This window comes from Silurus meridionalis, chromosome 6 (assembly GCF_014805685.1).
Source record: "Silurus meridionalis isolate SWU-2019-XX chromosome 6, ASM1480568v1, whole genome shotgun sequence".
Lineage (NCBI taxonomy): Eukaryota > Metazoa > Chordata > Actinopteri > Siluriformes > Siluridae > Silurus > Silurus meridionalis.
In genome coordinates this window covers 27,956,090-27,976,247 of record NC_060889.1, presented here as the reverse complement: position 1 = coordinate 27,976,247, position 20,158 = coordinate 27,956,090, and the positions used below count along the sequence as shown (strand labels likewise).

Sequence of the window (20,158 nt, the reverse complement as noted above, 5' to 3'; positions counted from 1 at the left end):
CTGTATCTCCAATACCAAACACAGACTTACCCCATACACACTGTATCTCCAATACCAAACACAGACTTACCCCATACACACTGTATCTCCAATACCAAACACAGACTTACCCCCATACACACTGTATCTCCAATACCAAACACAGACTTACCCCCATACACATTGTATCTCTAATACCAAACTCAGACTTACCCCACATACACACTGTATCTCCAATACCAAATACAGACTTACCCCATACACACTGTATCTCCAATACCAAACACAGACTTACCCCCATACACACTGTATCTCTAATACTAACCACAGACTTATCCCCATACACACTGTATCTCCAATACCAAACACAGACTTACCCCCATACACACTGTATCGCTATTACCAAACACAGACTTACCCCTATACACACTGTATCGCTAATACCAAACACAGACTTACCCCCCATACACACTGTATCTCCAATACCAAACACAGACTTACCCCCATACACATTGTATCTCTAATACCAAACACAGACTTACCCCCCATACACACATTTTTCTGACCCTGAAATTCGCCCCTCCCACCAACATTGCATTTGCAGTTTCCACCCTGCAAGCCATGGCTTTATTTCAAGATTGAAGATTGAAGGTTCTCACCTCATCATCCTTGAACCAGGACAAGCTCTCGGCTGTCAGCACGAACCAGTACTCCTTTGCTCCTCCTTTCATGATGCTGATGTTGTTGATGGTCAGCCAACCTTTGCGAATGACCTAACAAAGAAAGAAGAAAGGTCACGGATCAAACCCGGTTGCAGATTTCTCTGACTTGGAAAGCAAGGCATTTGTGTCAGTGTTTTTTTTTTTTTTTATTCTCAAGACTGCAAAAAGGGTTTGTGACTGTGAAGGAGTTGTGTTTTTTTTTATTTTTTATAAATGGCCAGAAAATAAAGTGAAGAAGTGTCTATGAAGAAGTGCTCGTGGTCTCTAACTATTCTAGCTTGAAATCAGAATGGCAGAAAGTGTGTTTTTGGTGCATTACAGTCAGTACTTGTGGGGGAAAAAAGTGGCCCCATGCACTACAAAATCCAATTGAAGCCCGTTTGCAACACATTAAATTTTTTTTTGCCTAATTGCGATTTTTCTTCTCTTACAATTCCCACTTTTTTCCTCACAATTCTGTCTTTATTCCTTGCAATTCCGATTTTATTTCTTGGAATTCCAACTAAATTTTTTACAAATCTGATTTAGTTTTTCCTCAATTCATACATTTTTCTCACAATTTGACCCTTTCATCACAATTCAGACTGTATTTCTTGCTTTCCTGAATTTGTATCTCACAATTCTGACTTTATTTCTCACAAATCTGATTAAGCTTTCCCTCAATCCATACTTTTTTCGACCTTTTTACTCACAATTCTGACTTTATTTCTCACTTTTTGGAAATATTTATTTTAATTCTGACATTTTTTTAGCCAATCTGGCAGCGTCACCCACTCTGTAGTGGCAGAAAACTTTAATAACACAATCTACCAACTACAATCAATAGATCAATCAGTGAAACAATGGATAAAATCATAGAGGACTATTTTAGGTGTGGTTTCATAAACCATGAGATCTTGTTGTTACTAGAAGGATCACATGACATCAAACTAAGAGAACTCAGAAAAAGAATGGGAAGAAATAAAGTTGAAATTGTGAGTGATAAAGTCAAAATTGCGAGAAAACTGTAGAAACCGTAAGAAATAAAATCGGAATCATCAGAAATAAAGTCGGAATTGCGAGAAATGAAGTTGGAATTTAGATAAATGAAGTCAGGATTTCGATAAATGAAGTTGGAATTTCGATAAATGAAGTCGAACTTTCGAGAAATGAAGTCGGAATTTCGAGAAATTAAGTTGGAATTTCGAGAAATAAAGTTGGAATTTCAAGAAATGAAGTTGGAATTTCGAGAAATGAAGTTGGAATTTCGAGAAATAAAGTTGGAATTTCAAGAAATAAAGTCAGTAATAAAGTCGCATTCAGACTTTTTTTTGTTGTTGTTGTTAAGTGGTGAAAACGGGCTTTCATAAAATCCTGACTGAATCTATAATATATAGTGAGAGGCTCTATAAAGTGTTAAAAAAGCTACAACAGAATCAAAAAGAGACTCGTTGCTCACAATTCCCCCCGAGGCTGTCGGTGATGAGACCTGAAACAGCATAAATGTGAGAGTGTCTTCTGTTTTAACCCAACACAAGGGCATGTAAAAACCACGTGAACACGTGTCACATCTCCTGTAACCCAAAACCCTTATTGTTACTGTTTAATTATGAAGAACTAGCATCGCTAGCATCATTAGGCTAATTTTACATAAACCCATCCTCGTGTCAAGTGGACGATAAACAAAAATTACGGTAACTCAATATTTTATTAATCAGTTCTGAGCTCCAGTGGAAATGTTCACATATAGACTTAGAGGTGTAGCAAAAGAACATTATTTATATATTTGAATCAGTATCATTCAGTTCTTCACCTGGTAGCTTAGTAGCCTTTGGATCCGAAAGTCATGAGTTCAAGTCCCAACCCCACCAAGATGCCACTTTTGGGCTCCTGAGCAAGGCCCTTGATTCCTCAGTTGGATAAGTTAAATGTACCAAGAATGAACAGAGTGAAGGCATCAAAAGTATTGGGACACCTGACCCATATGTGGTTCTTCCACAAACTGTTGGAAGGCACAATTGTATAGAATGCCTTTGCATGTGGTAGCAATTTTCCCTTCGCTTGAACTAGGAGACCAAAACCTGTTCCAGCATGACAATGCCCCATGTGCACAAAGCCAGTGCCATTAAGATCTGCTTTCCCTGGGTTGGAAGATGTGGAATATCTCCTGCTATTGAGCTCCAACCCCCACTGTTAACCCTGACTGCACCCCAGGACTCCTCACCTCCATCAGTCCCTGACTTTACTAACACTCTTGCCCCTGAATGATCACAAATCTCCACAAAATCTAGTAGAACATCTTTCCATGAGAGTGGAGCTCATTCTAAACAGGAGTAAATGGAGACTGAAAGGTGACGTTCAAGAAAAGGGTCTTTTTTTATTTGTTAGTTTGTTAGGAATCTGGGGTCAGAGCACAGGGTCAGAGCACAGGGTCAGCCATAACACAGTACCACTGGGTCAGAGACCGAGAGAGAGAGGCTGAAGGGCCTTGATCAATAGCCCAACAGTGGCAGCATGGTGCAGGGACTTGAACCTGCAACCTTCTAATCAGTAACGCAGAGCTTTAACCACTGATAAAATGCCACTTCAAAAAGGACCTAGGAATCTTATGGCCAGGTCTCCACAAACTTTTGTTCCAAATATTGAAAGTGAAATCTTAGAAATATGCTGACAAGCTTTAATTTTCAGTTCCAGGCAGTATTTTGAGTTGTTAATCAAGTGAATGTTCAATACTGCAGGTTCAATCAAATTTGTGAGCTGATTCTACATTTTATTCTATTTTATTATCTTCTACTTTGTCAAATATACATTTACAAACATCAAGGCTTTTATTTTAAATGACATTAGAAACCAAAAGCTACACTAGAACTAAATGCAATCTAGAATGAATGGTCTTTGAAACACAAAATAACTAAATCATTACTATGTACCATCAAAACTCAAACCTGAAATGAAACTAGTATTATTTTTGTACCTTTAATGTCTCAGGTCCATATCCATTCTCTATTGTGACCCCTTTCCTAGGACTTTTTTTTATTTTATGGTTCAAACTACAAACCTGAGAAGCAAGTCCTTTCTTACCTGAATGTCCTGTCAGAACAGGAAACATGGCAGGTCTCCGTAAACGGGGACATGCATGAGGACGGCTCGCTCACAGAGAGGGGAAGTAGGGATGGAAAACAAGATGCTGGCCATGATAACATAAAACAGTTCATAAAAACCTAACTGAAATTTAGGAGTAGGAGATATAAAGATATTAAAATAGACTTTAAAAAAAGCTGATTATCTATAAGGCCACCACAATCAGATTTTCAGGATAAAAAAAATACAATCGAATTGCCATGAATATGTGATCTACTTTGTTTTATAGTTTACTCCAAACCTCTTGTTGTTGTAGTGATTATTTCAAAAGCCGATTTTTTATCTTTCTATATTTAAAATCAAATAACATATACAGTGAGAAAAATAAGTATTTGAACACCCTGCTATTTTGCAAGTTCTCCCACTTAGAAATCATGGAGGGGTCTGAAATTGTCATCGTAGGTTCATGTCCACTGTGAGAGACATAATCTAAAAAAAAATCCAGAAATCACAATATATGATTTTTAAACGTTTTATTTGTATGATACAGCTGCAAATAAGTATTTAAACACCTGTCTATCAGCTAGAATTCTGACCCTCAAAGACCTGTTAGTCTGCCTTTAAAATGTCCACCTCCACTACATTTATTATCCTAAATTAGATGCACCTGTTTGAGGTCGTTAGCTGCATAAAGACACCTGTCCACCCCATACAATCAGTAAGAATCCAACTACTAACGTGGCCAAGACCAAAGAGCTGTCCAAAGACACTAGAGACAAAATTGTACACCTCCACAAGGCTGGAAAGGGCTACGGGGAAATTGCCAAGCAGCTTGGTGAAAAAAGGTCCACTGTTGGAGCAATCATTAGAAAATGGAAGAAGCTAAACATGACTGTCAATCTCCCTCGGACTGGGGCTCCATGCAAGATCTCACCTCGTGGGGTCCCAATGATCCTAAGGAAGGTGAGAAATCAGCCCAGAACTACACGGGAGGAGCTGGTCAATGACCTGAAAAGAGCTGGGACCACCGTTTCCAAGGTTACTGTTGGTAATACACTAAGGCGTCATGGTTTGAAATCATGCATGGCACGGAAGGTTCCCCTGCTTAAACCAGCACATGTCCAGGCACGTCTTAAGTTTGCCAATGACCATTTGGATGATCCAGAGGAGTCATGGGAGAAAGTCATGTGGTCAGATGAGACCAAAATAGAACTTTTGGGTCATAATTCCACTAAACGTGTTTGGAGGAGGAAGAATGATGAGTACCATCCCAAGAACACCATCCCTACTGTGAAGCATGGGGTGGTAGCATCATGCTTTGGGGTGTTTTTCTGCACATGGGACAGGGCGACTGCACTGTATTAAGGAGAGGATGACCGGGGCCATGTATTGCGAGATTTTGGGGAACAACCTCCTTCCCTCAGTTAGAGCATTGAAGATGGGTCGAGGTTGGGTCTTCCAACATGACAATGACCCGAAGCACACAGCCAGGATAACCAAGGAGTGGCTCTGTAAGAAGCATATCAAGGTTCTGGCGTGGCCTAGCCAGTCTCAGACCTAAACCCAATAGAGAATCTTTGGAGGAGCTCAAACTCCGTGTTTCTCAGCGACAGGCCAGAAACCTGACTGATCTAGAGAAGATCTGTGTGGAGGAGTCCCTCCTGCAGTGTGTGCAAACCTGGTGAAAAACTACAGGAAACGTTTGACCTCTGTAATTGCAAACAAAGGCTACTGTACCAAATATTAACATTGACTTTCTCAGGTGTTCAAATACTTATTTGCAGCTGTATCATACAAATAAATAGTTTAAAAATCATACATTGTGATTTCTGGATTTTTTTCTTTTAGATTATGTCTCTCACAGTGGACATGCACCTACGATGACAATTTCAGACCCCTCCATGATTTCTAAGTGGGAGAACTTGCAAAATAGCAGGGTGTTCAAATACTTATTTTCCTCACTGTAATTGACAAAGTCTAGACATTCCCATTGACGTCACATAGACAGCACTGTTTTATAATATAGATACCATAATAATCTCTATCAACTATATATCACATAATAATATCACCCACTCCTAAAATAGAAATCATAAAGGATAATGCAGAAACCAGAAGCAGAACGACAGCAATGACAAAAATCAACCAAAGGCAGAAGACAATTCGATGTATAAAATAAAATCATGGGCATTGGACAGGAAATGAACAAGAATTGAACAAATCCTGTAGATCTCTCTCACAGTATGCTGTTAATCCTGCCTCTGTCAGGTCTATGAAAGGTGGTAATTGGACTTGTGATCAGATGGTCTTGAATTCAAATCCCTGCCACTGCTGGGCCCCTGAGCAAGGCCCTTAACCCTCTATTGCTATATATCATTAAGATGATTGTAATTCACTCTAGATGAGGTCTTCTTCCAAATGCCATAAATGTAAATGAGTGGATTTGGATCATAATAAAAGCGGTTTATATTAATCACCGTTCAAATCCATCCTCATGGTTCTTCACATTAACCTCAGGGATCGTCAAGCTGTTCATGTGGAACTCGAAGGTTCTCCGAATGGTTCAGAATCTGACAGGATCACTGGATTTTTGGCTTCACGACACTGAGAGCTTCTGCTAGATTCACCTGATCATGTGTCTGGCTTTGTTCACAACTCATGTATTCAGATCCATTTGGATTTCAGTACTGGATTTGGATTATCGGATCCATATTATAAAAACTGCTTAAACTACACTCACCTGTCTGAACGCTTATTCTATTGCAGCTTGTGATGATATTATGAGCTTGTTATCTCATGTTTATTCATGTGTTATTAAGACAATTTAATCATTATCATAACTTTACCATCAAGTATTAAAAGACGATATATATATGAATTTTTCAGGAATTGCTATTTCTCACCATAACACCACTACAGCCAACGCAAAAGAGCAAACGGTGGCACAGGAGAGTCTCAGAAGTGCATTTGTTTCATTCTTGCTCATTTTCTGATCAATAAATACCTCATCTTATCAATTACTAACGTTAAAACCGCTCATATCTTAGCCATTTTGAGTTTTGCCTTGGTTTATAAGAGCAGAATAATACAGTGTGTGTGTGCTGGAGAGGAAAGAAAGAAAGATGAGAATTTAAAAAAAAGAAGCAAAAAGCATTATATGCTACCAAGCAAGCAATAGTCATAGTCATGGAAGAATGGAGCTTGGATCTTAAAAAGATTACACACACACACACACACACACACACACACACACACACACACACACACACACACACACACTAACCTGGTTTCCGGCAGAACTCGTCTTGTTTGCTTGGCTACTCCTCTGTTGTGCACTTTGAATGAAAGAAATCACATAAAGAAAGAACATTATTTCATATGAACATCAAAATAAACCAAAATATCGTACAATATTTTACACCCAAAGCTGCTACACTGCGTGACCTAAAGCTTGTGGACACCCGATTCCTATATGCGCTTCGTTTTGAGCGTCCCCATTCGCTCTTATAATAACCTCCGCTCTACTGGGAAGATGTTCCACTAAGATTTTGTGGATATTTCTGCTCATTTAGTCACAACACAACGGTGTTAGTAAAGTCAGGTGCTGATGTGGGTGAGGTGAGGAGATCTGATGGGCAATCAGCATTCCTGCAGATTCTTCATGGAGCAGGATTTGTGCTCAGGGATATTTCCATTCTGGAGCAGATTTGGATCTCCGAGTTTAAGAGAAGAGAAAATGACGTTACAGTATCCGAAGCTTTTCTATACAACTTTGTGGTAAGAGTTTCGAAAAAGATGCCACATACAGTATGTAAATCTTTTTATTACTAATTTAATTATGTCTATGATTTTTATATTAATTATTATTATTATTATTATTATTATTATTATTATTATTATTATTAATATTAATATTATTATTATATTTGTGTTAGTTATTATTTGTATTGCTATTATTTTTTCTTTTTTATTATTATAAATGTAACCCTTTTTAAAAAAATACCACTAAGAATCATTAATATAATATTTATTAGTCTTCTTGTTATATTTGTTGTTATTATTATTATTAATTATTATTATTATTGTTATATTATTATTATTATTATTGTTATATTATTATTTTTATTGCTATTATTTTTTCTTTTTTATTATTATAAACGCAAAATCTTTTTTTTAAATACCACTAAGAATTATTATAATATTTATTATTATTCTTGTTATGTTATTATTATTATTATTATTATATTATTATTATATTATTATTATTATTATTATTATTATATTATTATTATTATTATTATTTGTGTTAGTTATTATTTTTTCTTTTTTATTATTATAAATGGAACCCTTTTTTTTAAATACCAAGAAGAATCATTATTATAATATTTATTCTTATTATTATTATATTTGTCATTATTTTATTATCATTATTTTAATTGTATCTTTATTGTTGCTCTTTTTGTTTGTTGGTGTTGCCTCAGACGAAAAAGAAAAAAAAAAGCACAAAAAAACATTATTTTGTTTATTTTTTTATTTTTTACATGAAATAAATAGGATGAAAGTTTCTGTTTGTATCTGCAGATCTGTTATTTCTTAGATCTAAACCATCTGAATATTATTGTGAACTTTTTTAACTTTTTGTCTTTTTTCAGGCTTTTGCTGTTTTCCAGCTCCTTCTCCTTGTTCCGTCCCTTCTTCTGCATGACCTCCTTATCCTTCTTCATGTTCTTTCCGTTCTTCTTCATGTTCTTTCCGTTCTTCTTCATGTTCTTTCCGTTCTTCTCTATGTTCTCTAGCTCCTTCATCATCTCCGCTTCCTCCCTCTCCATGTCCTCTAGCTCCTTCATCATCTCCGCTTCCTCCCTCTCCATGTCCTCTAGCTCCTTCATCAGCTCCGCGTCCTCCTTCTCCATGTCCTCTCCATCCTTCTCTATATCCTCTCCATTATTCTCCATGTCCTCTTCCTCCTGCTCAGAGCTTTCTTCCTCCTGGAGGTTTCTCTCTTCCTCTGTTGCCTCTACCATTTGTTCAAACTGTTCGACTGTAGCCTGGAGTTCGTCCTTGTGTTTCTTCTGCACCTCCTGCAGCACCAGTGGGTCCTTGATGGTCTTAGAAAGACTTTCCGTCTCCATTTCAGCAACGTTCTCACATTTCTCATGCTCTTTTCTCACGCTTGCAAATTCATTCTGCAAATTCATCCATTCTTGCTCCCAGCACTCTTCCTCCAAGCTTACTTCCTCCAAACTCACGTCTGACAGACTATCGTCCGTGATCACGCCATCCAACCTCTTACACTCTTTCTCCGAGCTCTGCCACTGATTCTCTAATCGCGTTTTTCCTTCTTTCAAGCTTATTTTCTCTTTCTCCAAACTCTCTTGCTCTCTTTCCAAGTTCTCCCTCCATTCCTGTAAGCGCTGGTGCTCTTTCGCCAAGCTTTCATTCCATTTCTTCAGGCCTTCTTTCTGTTCCTCCAGGTCCACTCTAGCTTTCTCTAGGTTCTTCTTCTCTTCCTTCAAACTCATTCTCTCTCTCTCCAAGATTGCACTTTGTTTCTTCAGGTTCAAACTGGCTTTCCCCAGGCATTTTCTGTCTTCTGCCAAGTTGTCCTTCTCTTTCTCCAAGGATGATCTTTCGTTCTTCATGCTCGTTTGCTTCATCGTGATGCTGTTGCATTCTTGCTCCAGTTTCGATCTCTCGTTCATCACACTCTCCTTCTCTGCCCTTAAACTGTCCCATTCTTCCTTCAGTGCTGCTTTATCTTTCTTTGAGCTCCTGAACTCGTTTTGTAATCGGACCATTTCTTCTGTTGCTTTCTCCCACTGTTCATCCAAGTCCTTCCACTGTTTCTCCATCTTCTCCTTCTCTTTCTCCTGCTCTTTCCCCAAGCTCTCTTTCTCATTCTCCAAGCTTTCCATTTCTCTCTTCAAGTCCTTCCTCTCATTCTCCAAGTCCTCCTTCGCCTTCTCCAAGTTCTCCTTCGCCTTCTCCAAGCTCTCCCTTTCTCTCTCGAAGCTCTCCTTCTCTCTCTCAAAGCTCTCCTTTTCGCTCTCTAAGCTCTCCTTCTCTCTCTCGAAGCTCTTTTTCTCTCTCTTTAAGTCATCTCTCTCCTTCTGCAGGTTCTTGATCTCATTCGTCCAGATTTGTCTGGCCGTCTTCGCTAGCTCTGTTTGGTCTTCAAAGTTTCTGATGGAATTCTGAAGGGCAGTGTTCCTATTTTCTAACTTGTCCATCAACAGCTTGTTGAGGTCCTTCATCTGGTTCATCTGCTCCTGGTCTTCATCCAGTTTCTTATTCTTTGCCCTTAGGTCTTCTGTGAGTGCTAAGTAAGTGCTTTTCTTCTCTTCTATGTCCTTCTTAAACTCGTTCGCATCTTTCAGCAATTCTTCTCTCAGTTCGCTCAGCTCCAACTCGTCTTGCTGCCCTGACGGTTCTATCAGCTCACTGGAGAGTTCATCCGTACATAATTCCATCATCGCTCTACTTTTCATCACTCCTCAACTTCAAGTGCCAGTTCTCTGTTGTGCCCATCCTATATATAGGCAGCGCACCGCCCCTTTGTGACGTCACATAGGCATGTGGCTCATGTTGCTGCGACTGTACAATAAAAAAGAAACAATAGCAACAAAATGGCTGATATTTGGCTCCATTTAATAAAAAGACATCCTGTGAAAAGAAAAGGACGCGGATCTCGTGTGTGTTTTGCTCCGATTACAGAGCGCCTTTTCCCCGTGTCCCTTCACTGGGATTGCAGAGATGCAGTTCCGAGTCTCGGCCACTAGGGGTGATATGTAATATATTTACATTTTACATTTTATTAACTATATTTCTCCTTCACTGTTTTTAGTTTTATATGTGTTATATTATATATATATATATATATATATATATATATATATATATATATATATATATATATATATATATATATATATATTTATTTATTTATTTATTTATTATATATTTTTTTTTTAGTGCCGCAACGACGCGTCTACGTAATCGATTACGTCGACTACGGAACTACGTCAACATGCGTGAAATGCGTCGACGCGTCACACTGTTTACATTCATTTGGTGTAATGGCGGCTTCTGCTCCTGGGAATGAAGAAAGTTCCAATCTGTCACAAAAAGCTAGACGAGGCATCTTTGTAAATATTTATTATTACAGTTAGTAATTGTTGTGTTCTTACCTGCTGTGTTTTGGTTAAGAGTTAATAAATATATGCTAGGTAATAACGGTAATGCTAATGGCTAACAGTATAAAGTGTAAACATACTGTATGGTTACTTTAGCGACAATAAACAAACTTTAACTTTGCTGGTTGTTGGAAGTTGTTTATGCACACAGACTAAAGATTAACTACTATATTTACATTAACAGTTCACTGTAATCTAATAGTGTACGTGATCATATAGATCACTAGACTACTGGTGCTTTTTTGTTTACTTTTTGCACAAGCCAATTAAATAAAACAACAAGTAGAGGATTAATAACACATTATCTCATTAGTTAAAAAGAGTTTAAAATGCTTTCTGTATTTTTTATAATAAAATGACAAATTCACTACACTTTCTGAAATACAATTAATCATGTAATCAAAGTATTGAATACAAATTTTTGTATACTGTAAAAACTTCACCCACATTGAAGTATTTTTTTGGATAAAATGTAATAAAATTTACAATGTTATAAGTTGTACATTTTCTGTAAAGTTAACATTAATTAATAAACATTAATTCACTAATCAAAAAAAGAACACTACATTAAGCAAAAAATAATCGTTAGTTGCAGCTCTAATATAATTCTCCTTCATTGTTCATTGTTTTATATATATATATATATATATATATATATATATATATATATAATATATATATATATATATATATATATATATATATATATATATATTATATATGAAACTAAAATCAATGAGGGAGAAATATAGTTAATTATATATATATATATATAAAACACGGTTCAAGCATTCGGGCCGTCACAACAAGACTGTGTAACAGTTTCTTTCCACAAGCCATCAGGCTTCTCAATACAAAGAACTGAACAGAACTCACACACACTCACTTACACACACACACACACACACACACACACACACACACACACACACACACACACACTCACTCTGTATGTTACTGAACTGTACAACCTGGACTAAACACAATCTTCACTCATCTTGATCCACTCCACCACCATTTATCTATTTATTATTATTTATACTCACACCTTATATTCAGTACAATGTTTACACGCTGTCTTTGCACCTCCTTGCTGCTGTTTTTTTGCACTACATTGCTCTGTTCTGTTTGTACTTTCTCCTGGGTATAGTTTTTACATTTCTCCTCACACAGTACTGTATATTTAAGTATACAGTAGGTTTACTAGTCGGCGCTATACTTGGTTTTTGTCTTTTGTCTTGTCTTGTGTTGTCTGTCTGCACTCTGTCTGTCTGTACTGTTCTTTTGTTTGCACTGTTTGCACCAGGCTGCACTCGATGCACTTTATGTTGTTTTGTTGTTTAGTGTAGCACCAGGGTTCCGGAGGAACGTTGTTTCGTTTTACTGTGTACTGTGTACCAGTGTGTATAGTAAAAATGACAATAAAAGCCACTTGACTTGACTTGAACTATATTTCTATATAATTAAAATTATTTTTCATTCTTTTTTATTATTTATCTTAATTTTTTTCCACTTTTGCTTTGGCAGTATTGACTGTAAAAAATATGATGTCAATAAAAGTACATATACTTAATTATATGAGTGTGTGTGTATATATATATATATATATATATATATATATATATATATATATATATATATATATATATATATATATATATATATGTAATATGTGTGTGCAAGAGTCACACATGCAATGTTAGGGTGGGTTTCAGCACTGAATAAATTAATGTGACTGAATAATAGGGAAATAAATGCTGTATTTGAGTGAAACTAATATTAAATTGAAAAAAATTGCAAAAATAAAATAAAAGTCTGAGCCAGTCCCAAAAATATAACTATTAACTACTAATATGATCTTAACAACAATGATTTGGTCAGAAAATGAGCAAAAAGTAAATGTAGTGTCATGCATCCATCCATCCATGAAACACCTGGTATTTTATAGTTTTTGAGAGACACCTGCATGTTCCAGCAAACTCGGTAATGTACCAGTATGAAGATTTATTTTGATCAATCAAATATACAGATTTTATTCTCAGTGAAAATCCTCCCATATAATAAAGAACAGCTTTACAAGTGAAGTGAAGTTTATTACTGCAGTGCTTTAGAGTGTGATTATAGTCTTTAATCAATACAGAACACTGGAGAGTGCTACTGAGCAACTCATAAAATAGCTCAACATCTGAGATCATCACAGATCCAACACCAGCTTCTCCATGCCAGAACCTTTAAACACTCAAAGAGGTCCAGTGGCCAAACTCCACATGAAGTGGGATCCAACTGGTGCTGGTACCACTTTTAGTGGATTTTACACACTCTCAGCATCCAGACAGTTCATTTCCCCAAACATTCAGCTGAAATACTTTAACATGCCTCTTGTAAAACTCTCCAAAGATGTTCTTCACTAGTTGGAGATTTCTTGTTCATCCCAGAGCAGTTAACTGGGATTTAGGTGCAGTGACTGGGCAGGAAATTCCACGAAGGTCTTGTCGTAGGGTGAAGTCGATTCCAATGAGCCGCAATCCAGACGGAATGACATGATGTTGAAGTATGGAATGGGAGCGTTCCCTGCTCCAGAATATTCATTTTCTCATCCTGCTGCTGCTTTTTCTCTTTTAGAGATGAACAGTGATGGAGACATTTAATGCTTCTTTCTCGTTTATGAACCTCGTTCTCTCTTTGTCCCAGCCACTTTGTTCTTTAGCAAAACTCGCTCTACACTGCTTCCATGACCGTTTCTCTTTCTCCCAGGTTTTTCCCTCATTCTCACAGGCCGTTTTAGCTTCTGCCCAGATCTCCCTATGTTCCTTCCATTTGACCATCTCTAAGTCCCAGCATGATCTCTCTCTCTGCATTTCTTCCCTCTCTTCAATCCAGCGCTCTTCATCTTTCTCCAAGACCAGCCTCGCCGTCTCGGCTTCGTTTTCTCGCTCTTCCAGGTGTGAAATGTAAGCCTGGAGCTCGTCCATGTGTTGCAGAAGGTCGCTGTTCTTTCCGTTCAACTCCTGAATTTTTAGGCAGTATTGTTGCTCCTCTTCAGTACACGCTTCTTCATCCGTACATACGTGCTTCTTCATCGCTTCTCTGGCTTGAGCCTGGGCTTCGTTCAAACTTTGAATTTTTGCCACAATTTGTTGATTGAGTGTCAGTTTAGAAAGCTGTTTGTCCTTCAGCTGTTTCTTGAGTTCTTCAGCGTCTGTCTGCAGAGAATTCGCTGCTTTCATTTCAAAATCCTTTTGTTGTGTCTTTTTCTTCTTCTCGCGCTCGTGCAATTTCCTGAGCATCGCTTGCTTCTCCTCCAGCATCTTTTTCAGAGCATCATCTTTCTCTTGCCACTGATGAAGCATCATGCTGCACTTCTCCTCCCAAGAGACCTCACTTTCACCTCCTTCTTCCTCTAGTTCAGCATTCATCCTCTCGTTCTCCAGCCTGGCCTGCTCTTTAGTCTGATGCTTCTGATCAAACATGAAGGTGGCCACCACATTCCCTATCTGCATCACCAGCTTCTCCTTGTCTACTTGGATCAGTCTGATCTTCTCCTCAGTCTGGGCATGTTTCAGACTCCTTTTCTCTGAGTCTTCTGAGAGCGTCTGTATAGCGCCACCTCTCTTCTCTTGCTCCTTTGTCGGATCTGATATAGCCCTCTGTGTTTTTCCACAAAGACGAGTTTTCTCCTCTTTCCTCTGCTTTATAAGAGCTTGTAGTCTCATGATATTCATCTGCCGCTGACTCATCCTTTTCTCTATTTCTTCTTGATCCTCCTGCATCTTCTTCAGCAAATCATCTTTCTCCTGCAGGTTTGTACGGATGCAACCGGGATCCATCTCTGCAACTTCAGAGCAGTCCTTCTGGACATCATTATCTTGACCAAGCTGCACATTCGGCTTCATCTTGCAACTCGCACTAAGACCAACAATCTTATCTTGACTTGCAGCTCTGCATTTGAATATATATATACACAGACACACACAGAATGGCCTTGTGACGTCACAGAGTGAGCGAGAGAGAGAGACACGCCGTTTCAAAATGGGGCGGGGCGTGTGGTGCGTGCTGGTCACGTGATCTCGTTCGTTTACCGTGCAGCGCCTGAGTTTATTATAAACCAACAAACAAGTAACAAAATAAAGAGTATCCCGAGAAAGAAAAGGACGCAAATTTCGGTTTTTTCCCCCAAAATCCGAGCGTCTTCTCCGTGTGAATATGAGCCGTGTTTCCTTCACTAAAATTCAAGAGATGCAGTTCCAGATCTCACCTGTAGGAAAGACCGGTATGGGAATTATGAAGAGTATGCCAGGCTTATTGCCCCAATAGGTCTATAGGTGGCGCCAAATCATCGGTTTTGAATAATAATAATAATAATAATAATAATAATAATAATAATAATAATAATAATAATAATAATTAACACTCTAAGACATATCTTGTATTTTCCTATCTTATCTCATACCAGACTATCCTCTACATTAAAGATTCAAGATTTCTATTTGTCACATACATAATTATATATACACATAAGTATAAAATATGAGGAAATGAGAAAATAAAAGAAAATAAGAGAAGATATGAAAAATATATAATGATAAAGTAAAATATGCTAAATAGAAGCACATCTGCCTCACCACATCCATGAACCTCCTCCTTGGCCTTCCTCTTTTCCTTCTGCCTGGTGGTTCCACCATCAGCATTTTTCTACAGCTTCATAAACCCCATGTCCCTCCTCTGTACAAGATCATACCATCTCAATCGCTACTCTCTCACCTTTCTCCAAAACATCCCACCTGCACAGTCCTTCTAATAAACTCGTTTCTAATCCTGTCCATCCTTATCCCATCAACATCTTCAGCTCTGCTACCTCCAGCTCCACCTCCTGTCTTTTACTCAATGCCACTGTCTCTAATCCATACAACATCTCAGGTCTTACCACAGTCCTATAAACTTTCCCTTTCACTCTCACAGATACTTTTACTGGGTCACAAAAACAAATAGGCTTTAGAGAACCGTGGGAAGAGAATCATGACAGACACAAGCATGGCCTCTGAAGGATACTTTATTGTATTTTAATTATTTAATTTAACTTTTTATTATATTTTATTTTCCAAATAAAACTGACAGTCTAAATAAATAAAACCTGAAAAAGTCATTTTGTTGAATTTGTGTGTATAATTTCTTTACCCATCAACAAATCTTGGTACCAGGAGTGGGGTATCTGATCGTTTTGTCGCCATCTTAAGGCGAGTATAGTGCTTACAGGAAACGGCAGTGGTGACATGAAGCTGCAGTGACCTGCTGGACAGGCACAGAGTTCCAGTGGTGTGCTGTGGACTTCGAGATTACTGAGGGGACTTCAGTGCAGAGACTGCATCTACAGTTACGGACCAGTTCATCGCTGTGGACTGCAGAAGACCTTTATTTCTCAGGACTGAAGTACCAGATACTCTTCATGATGGACTCTGCGAGTGAACGAGCTGACATTGGCAACGTTGATATCTTAGCACAAATCTCTGAACTGGATAGGAAACACCAGCAGGCCATGGCAAGTATTGCCGCTTTAAGGCGAGAACCACAGAGGTCTATGTGCCTAGAGAACGTCACATTTCCCAATTTAGTGGTGAATATCAAAAGATGTTTGTTCAGTTGATGACTTTACTGAAGAAGTTAAACGCGTTTTGCATGCTAGAAACCAGTCTACAAGCGATCAGCATGATTTTATTATGTCTCTTTTGATTGGTGCTGCCTCAGAAGTAGTTCGTCTGCGTAGTAATAGCACAATCAGTCACATGACATGTTCGATTTTCTCAGAAAAGCATTTAGAGATGAAAGCCAGATGGTTACATCACTTTTACAGCCGTAAGCAGAAAGATTGTGAAGATGTTTTGGAATATTTACACGCATTGTGTCAGATTTGGAGAACTGTGTTACAACAAAGCCCAAATGCTTTACCTAATCAGCACCGAGTTCTTAGGGATCAGTTTATTGAAGGGCTCAGAGACCCAGTAATAAAAAGAGAGCTTAGGAAATTTGCCAGAGGAAATCCAGAATCTTTAATAATAGACATACGTGAAGAAGCATTATTGAGGACGAGTCTAGTCATTCACGAAACTCTAAGAGCAGATGTAAGGGATCTGATAGGGGGGATTAGGAGGTTTAGTGCACCGTAGTAAAGGCCAGTGAACCACATTTATTGACTTTAAAGGATCTTCTCAAAGTAGTAGCTGAAAACAAATCAGTGAACTTACTGCAGCTGTAAAGTCCTTGGCTCTCCAGAAGGAAAGCCCTAGCAATCAATCTGGTATCAGACCTCGGGTTCAATTGAGATTCACAGATGATGGCAAACCAATCTGTCTAAAATGAAAAGGAAAAGGACACATAGCTAACAACTGCCCAAAGAAGCAACATGTAATCAAGCTGCAAACGAATCACGATCAATATGTAGACCGGAACCAAGATGCCTCCACTGATATGAGTCACAACGTAGACCCAGCCAGAATCACCAGTTACTTGTCCGTGCTGTGAGAACATGCCCGGTTGTGGACATAAAATAGGTGGTGTCTCAACACGTTCTTTATTAGACACTGGTAGTCAAGAAGCAAATGTACCGTATTTTTGCGGACTCTAATCCGCTACTTTTTCCCCACGTTTTGAACCCCGTGGCTTAAACAACGAAGCGGCTTATTTATACATTTTTCCTGGGTTTTTCCCGGTTTCACAAACTTCAAGCCAAAAAACTGAACCCCATAACATTAGACCAATAAAATTTCCTAACAGAAACAAAAAAACGCACCTCACCTGTGTTCTGAGCTGCACGACATCAGGAGGAAAAACGTTTTTTTAAACGCACGACGATGCCAAAAGATAAACTCCAGAGAGAAATAGTTGTGAAAGGAAGGAGGAAGACATTGAACAAGGACTTTCTTGGTAGGCTACTGTTTAGATACAAGCCGTTGTAACGCGTTGAGTCTGGGTGAAGGGAGAGCTCGCTAACACCAGTTACAACAGAAATCATATAAGCACAGACAGGTTTCCAAAACTCGTGCTTTTTTATTTTTCTTGGCAACAGTGTTATGGGTTAGTCAAAGAAACTTAGAAATGAGCATCAGAAAATAATAAGGACATATTCCTCTGTCTTACACACACGCAGTAATAGTGGAAAAATGCAGTGGCAAGCTATTCCCAAAATACCACTATGCTCCTGAAGGAAGCGCAACATATTTCACCCGTTACACCGTGTGTAACATGTCTTTTGTTAAAGCCTGTGTAAAGTACATTAGTGTAGATAAGTCTGCGGCTTATATATGGGTGCACTTTATAGTCCGGAAATTATGGTACAATGTTTTAATGAGCTGCTTTATGCTACTGAGATATGTACATAAACTCCTGGTGAGGAAGATCACCATTACAATATTTGCAATATTTTGCATTGCACCAGCTTCCACTGTACTGATTTTATACATCTGTTGGAGAACAGATGTTGCCAATTTCTGTTTTATTTTTATTACTTTGTTTTCTCTCAAAATCTAAAATCCCATGTTTTTCTACTCCTGATTCCAGTACTCTTTGTTGACTTCCTGGTCTCTGCTACTATTTCTCGCTCTTCGAGGTGTGGAATGTACGCCTGGAGTTTAGAGATGTGCTGCAGGAGCTCAGCGTTCTTCTGCTCCAACTCTGAAACTATCAGCTTTCTTTGCACCTCCTTCGGGTCGTCTTGAACTTCAGCCTGCATTTCTGCAGCATTCTGGATATCAGACAGATTTTTCATCTCACTGTCACTATCATTGGTCTTGCTCTCCTGCAGCTCTTCTGCATCTTCCTGGTCCTGATCCTCAGTCTTCACCAAAAGCTGCTCTGGAAGTGCCAGTTGAGTGTGTTCATTTTCCTCCAGCTCTTGCTCAGGTTCCCTCCGAGCTCCCTCTGTTCTTGCATCTGCTTTCTGTTCTCAAGCTCATGCAGTTTCCGCAACATCTCCTCCTTCTCGCCTGTTAATTTGTCCAGATCACTGTCTTTCTCTTTCACCTGATAAAGGCACATGCTGCGTTTCTGTCTCCAGGAGGCCTCCCTCTTTCTTCTCTCTCTCTCTATTAGCTTTCCTCCTCTCCTGATCTTCATCATGCTGTTCTTGGTCTAACGCAAAGGTAGCCGTCGCATTCCCGAGCTGCATCACCACCTTTTCCTTTTGTTTTAAATGTTTTCTTTTGTTCTGCTCTTGATTAAGACTCTTAACCATTCCCAGAAAATTGTTCAAGAGGGTCTGTTGGGTTTGCTTTCTTACCTCCTGCTCCTTCTTCAAATCTGAAATAGCCTTCTGCGTTTGTTCTCTGAGACTATCTCTCTCCTCCTTCTTCTTCAGTCGAAGACTCTTGTGTAACACCATATCGACCTCCAGCTCTCTCATCCTTTGCTCCATTTCTGACCTTTGCTCCTGCATATTCCTCAGCATGTCTTCTTTCTCCTGCAGTTGCTGACTAAGGCACTTGGCCTCCATGTCTGCTACGTCAGAGCGATTCTTCCCCTTACTCTTCGACTCGACCTTCTGCTGACCTCCATCAGAGTTCAAGTCTCCTTCCTTCACCTGTAACTGACTCTTGCTTTCACTTACAATGTTTATAACTTTCTTAATCTCCTCTGTCTTTGTTTTCGCATCAACTTCCTGCTTATTATTACTATTACTCTTATTATTACGCTCTTGGACAGACGTCTGTTTTGACATTCCAGATTTGTCTTCACTGGACTGCAGCAGACTGCAACTCTTTGTCTGACCAGACTCACTAAGAGACGGCTCTTCTGGAAACGGGTTGTAGTATAACGAAAGAGAATTCTCTGGGTAGCTCTTATACATACTGACTTTTATGTTACTAACAACAGTGTGAGACTTTGCTCCTCTTCATGCTTCTATTTGAAGACCGTGGTTCTGTGACGTCAGAAGAACGAACCGTTTTGAACGAGTCTTTCATATGACTCAGAAGAACGAATCATTTTGAACGTGTCTTTCATGTGACTGAGAAGAATCATTTTGGACGAGTCTATCATGTGACTCAGAGAAACGAATCGTTTAGAACGAGTCTTTTATGTGACTCAGAAGAACGAATCATTTTGAACGAGTCTTTTATGGGACCGAGAAGAAAGAATCATTTTGAACGAGTCTTTCACGTGACTCAGAAAAAAAGAATCATTTTGAACGAGTCTTTCATGTGACTCAGAAGAACG

The 20,158-nt window shown here is 38.6% G+C and overlaps 3 protein-coding genes across 5 annotated transcripts in view; all 3 read right to left on the bottom strand.

Annotated features, from left to right (window-relative positions):
* dnm3b (dynamin 3b) overlaps positions 1–20,158 on the bottom strand; it is an 86,606-nt gene that overhangs the window by 17,621 nt on the left and 48,827 nt on the right. The window contains exons 14-17 of one of the 3 annotated variants that reach the window (XM_046850676.1): positions 7,045–7,096; positions 3,762–3,770; positions 2,140–2,169; positions 639–752 (exon numbers count right to left, since the gene is read on the bottom strand). In XM_046850676.1, the coding sequence (XP_046706632.1) occupies positions 639–752; positions 2,140–2,169; positions 3,762–3,770; positions 7,045–7,096 (205 nt within the window). The remainder of the gene's footprint in view (positions 1–638; positions 753–2,139; positions 2,170–3,761; positions 3,771–7,044; positions 7,097–20,158) is intronic. The other 2 variants (XM_046850677.1, XM_046850679.1) reach the window with 2 other exon arrangements.
* On the bottom strand, positions 8,270–10,536 carry LOC124386728 (myosin-9-like). Its single transcript, XM_046850680.1, has one exon. It carries the CDS (start codon positions 10,247–10,249, stop codon positions 8,348–8,350), a length of 1,902 nt encoding a protein of 633 aa, XP_046706636.1. The 5' UTR covers positions 10,250–10,536; the 3' UTR covers positions 8,270–8,347.
* LOC124386730 (centromere-associated protein E-like) lies at positions 16,162–20,047 on the bottom strand. The gene is made up of 2 exons (XM_046850682.1): positions 19,224–20,047; positions 16,162–17,299 (listed from the first exon to the last, which is right to left on the bottom strand). The coding sequence occupies exons 1-2, from the start codon at positions 19,788–19,790 to the stop codon at positions 17,102–17,104; spliced, it is 765 nt and encodes a 254-aa protein (XP_046706638.1). The 5' UTR covers positions 19,791–20,047; the 3' UTR covers positions 16,162–17,101.

Coding starts and splice junctions, on each gene's coding strand:
- LOC124386728 (XM_046850680.1), bottom strand. CDS start 10,249: ATGAAAAGTAGAGCGATGATGGAATTATGTACGGATGAACTCTCCAGT.
- LOC124386730 (XM_046850682.1), bottom strand. CDS start 19,790: ATGTATAAGAGCTACCCAGAGAATTCTCTTTCGTTATACTACAACCCG. Junction 17,300..19,223: donor ATTTGAAGAAGGAGCAGGAG/GTAAGAAAGCAA, acceptor TTTTCATTTTAG/ACAGATTGGTTTGCCATCAT.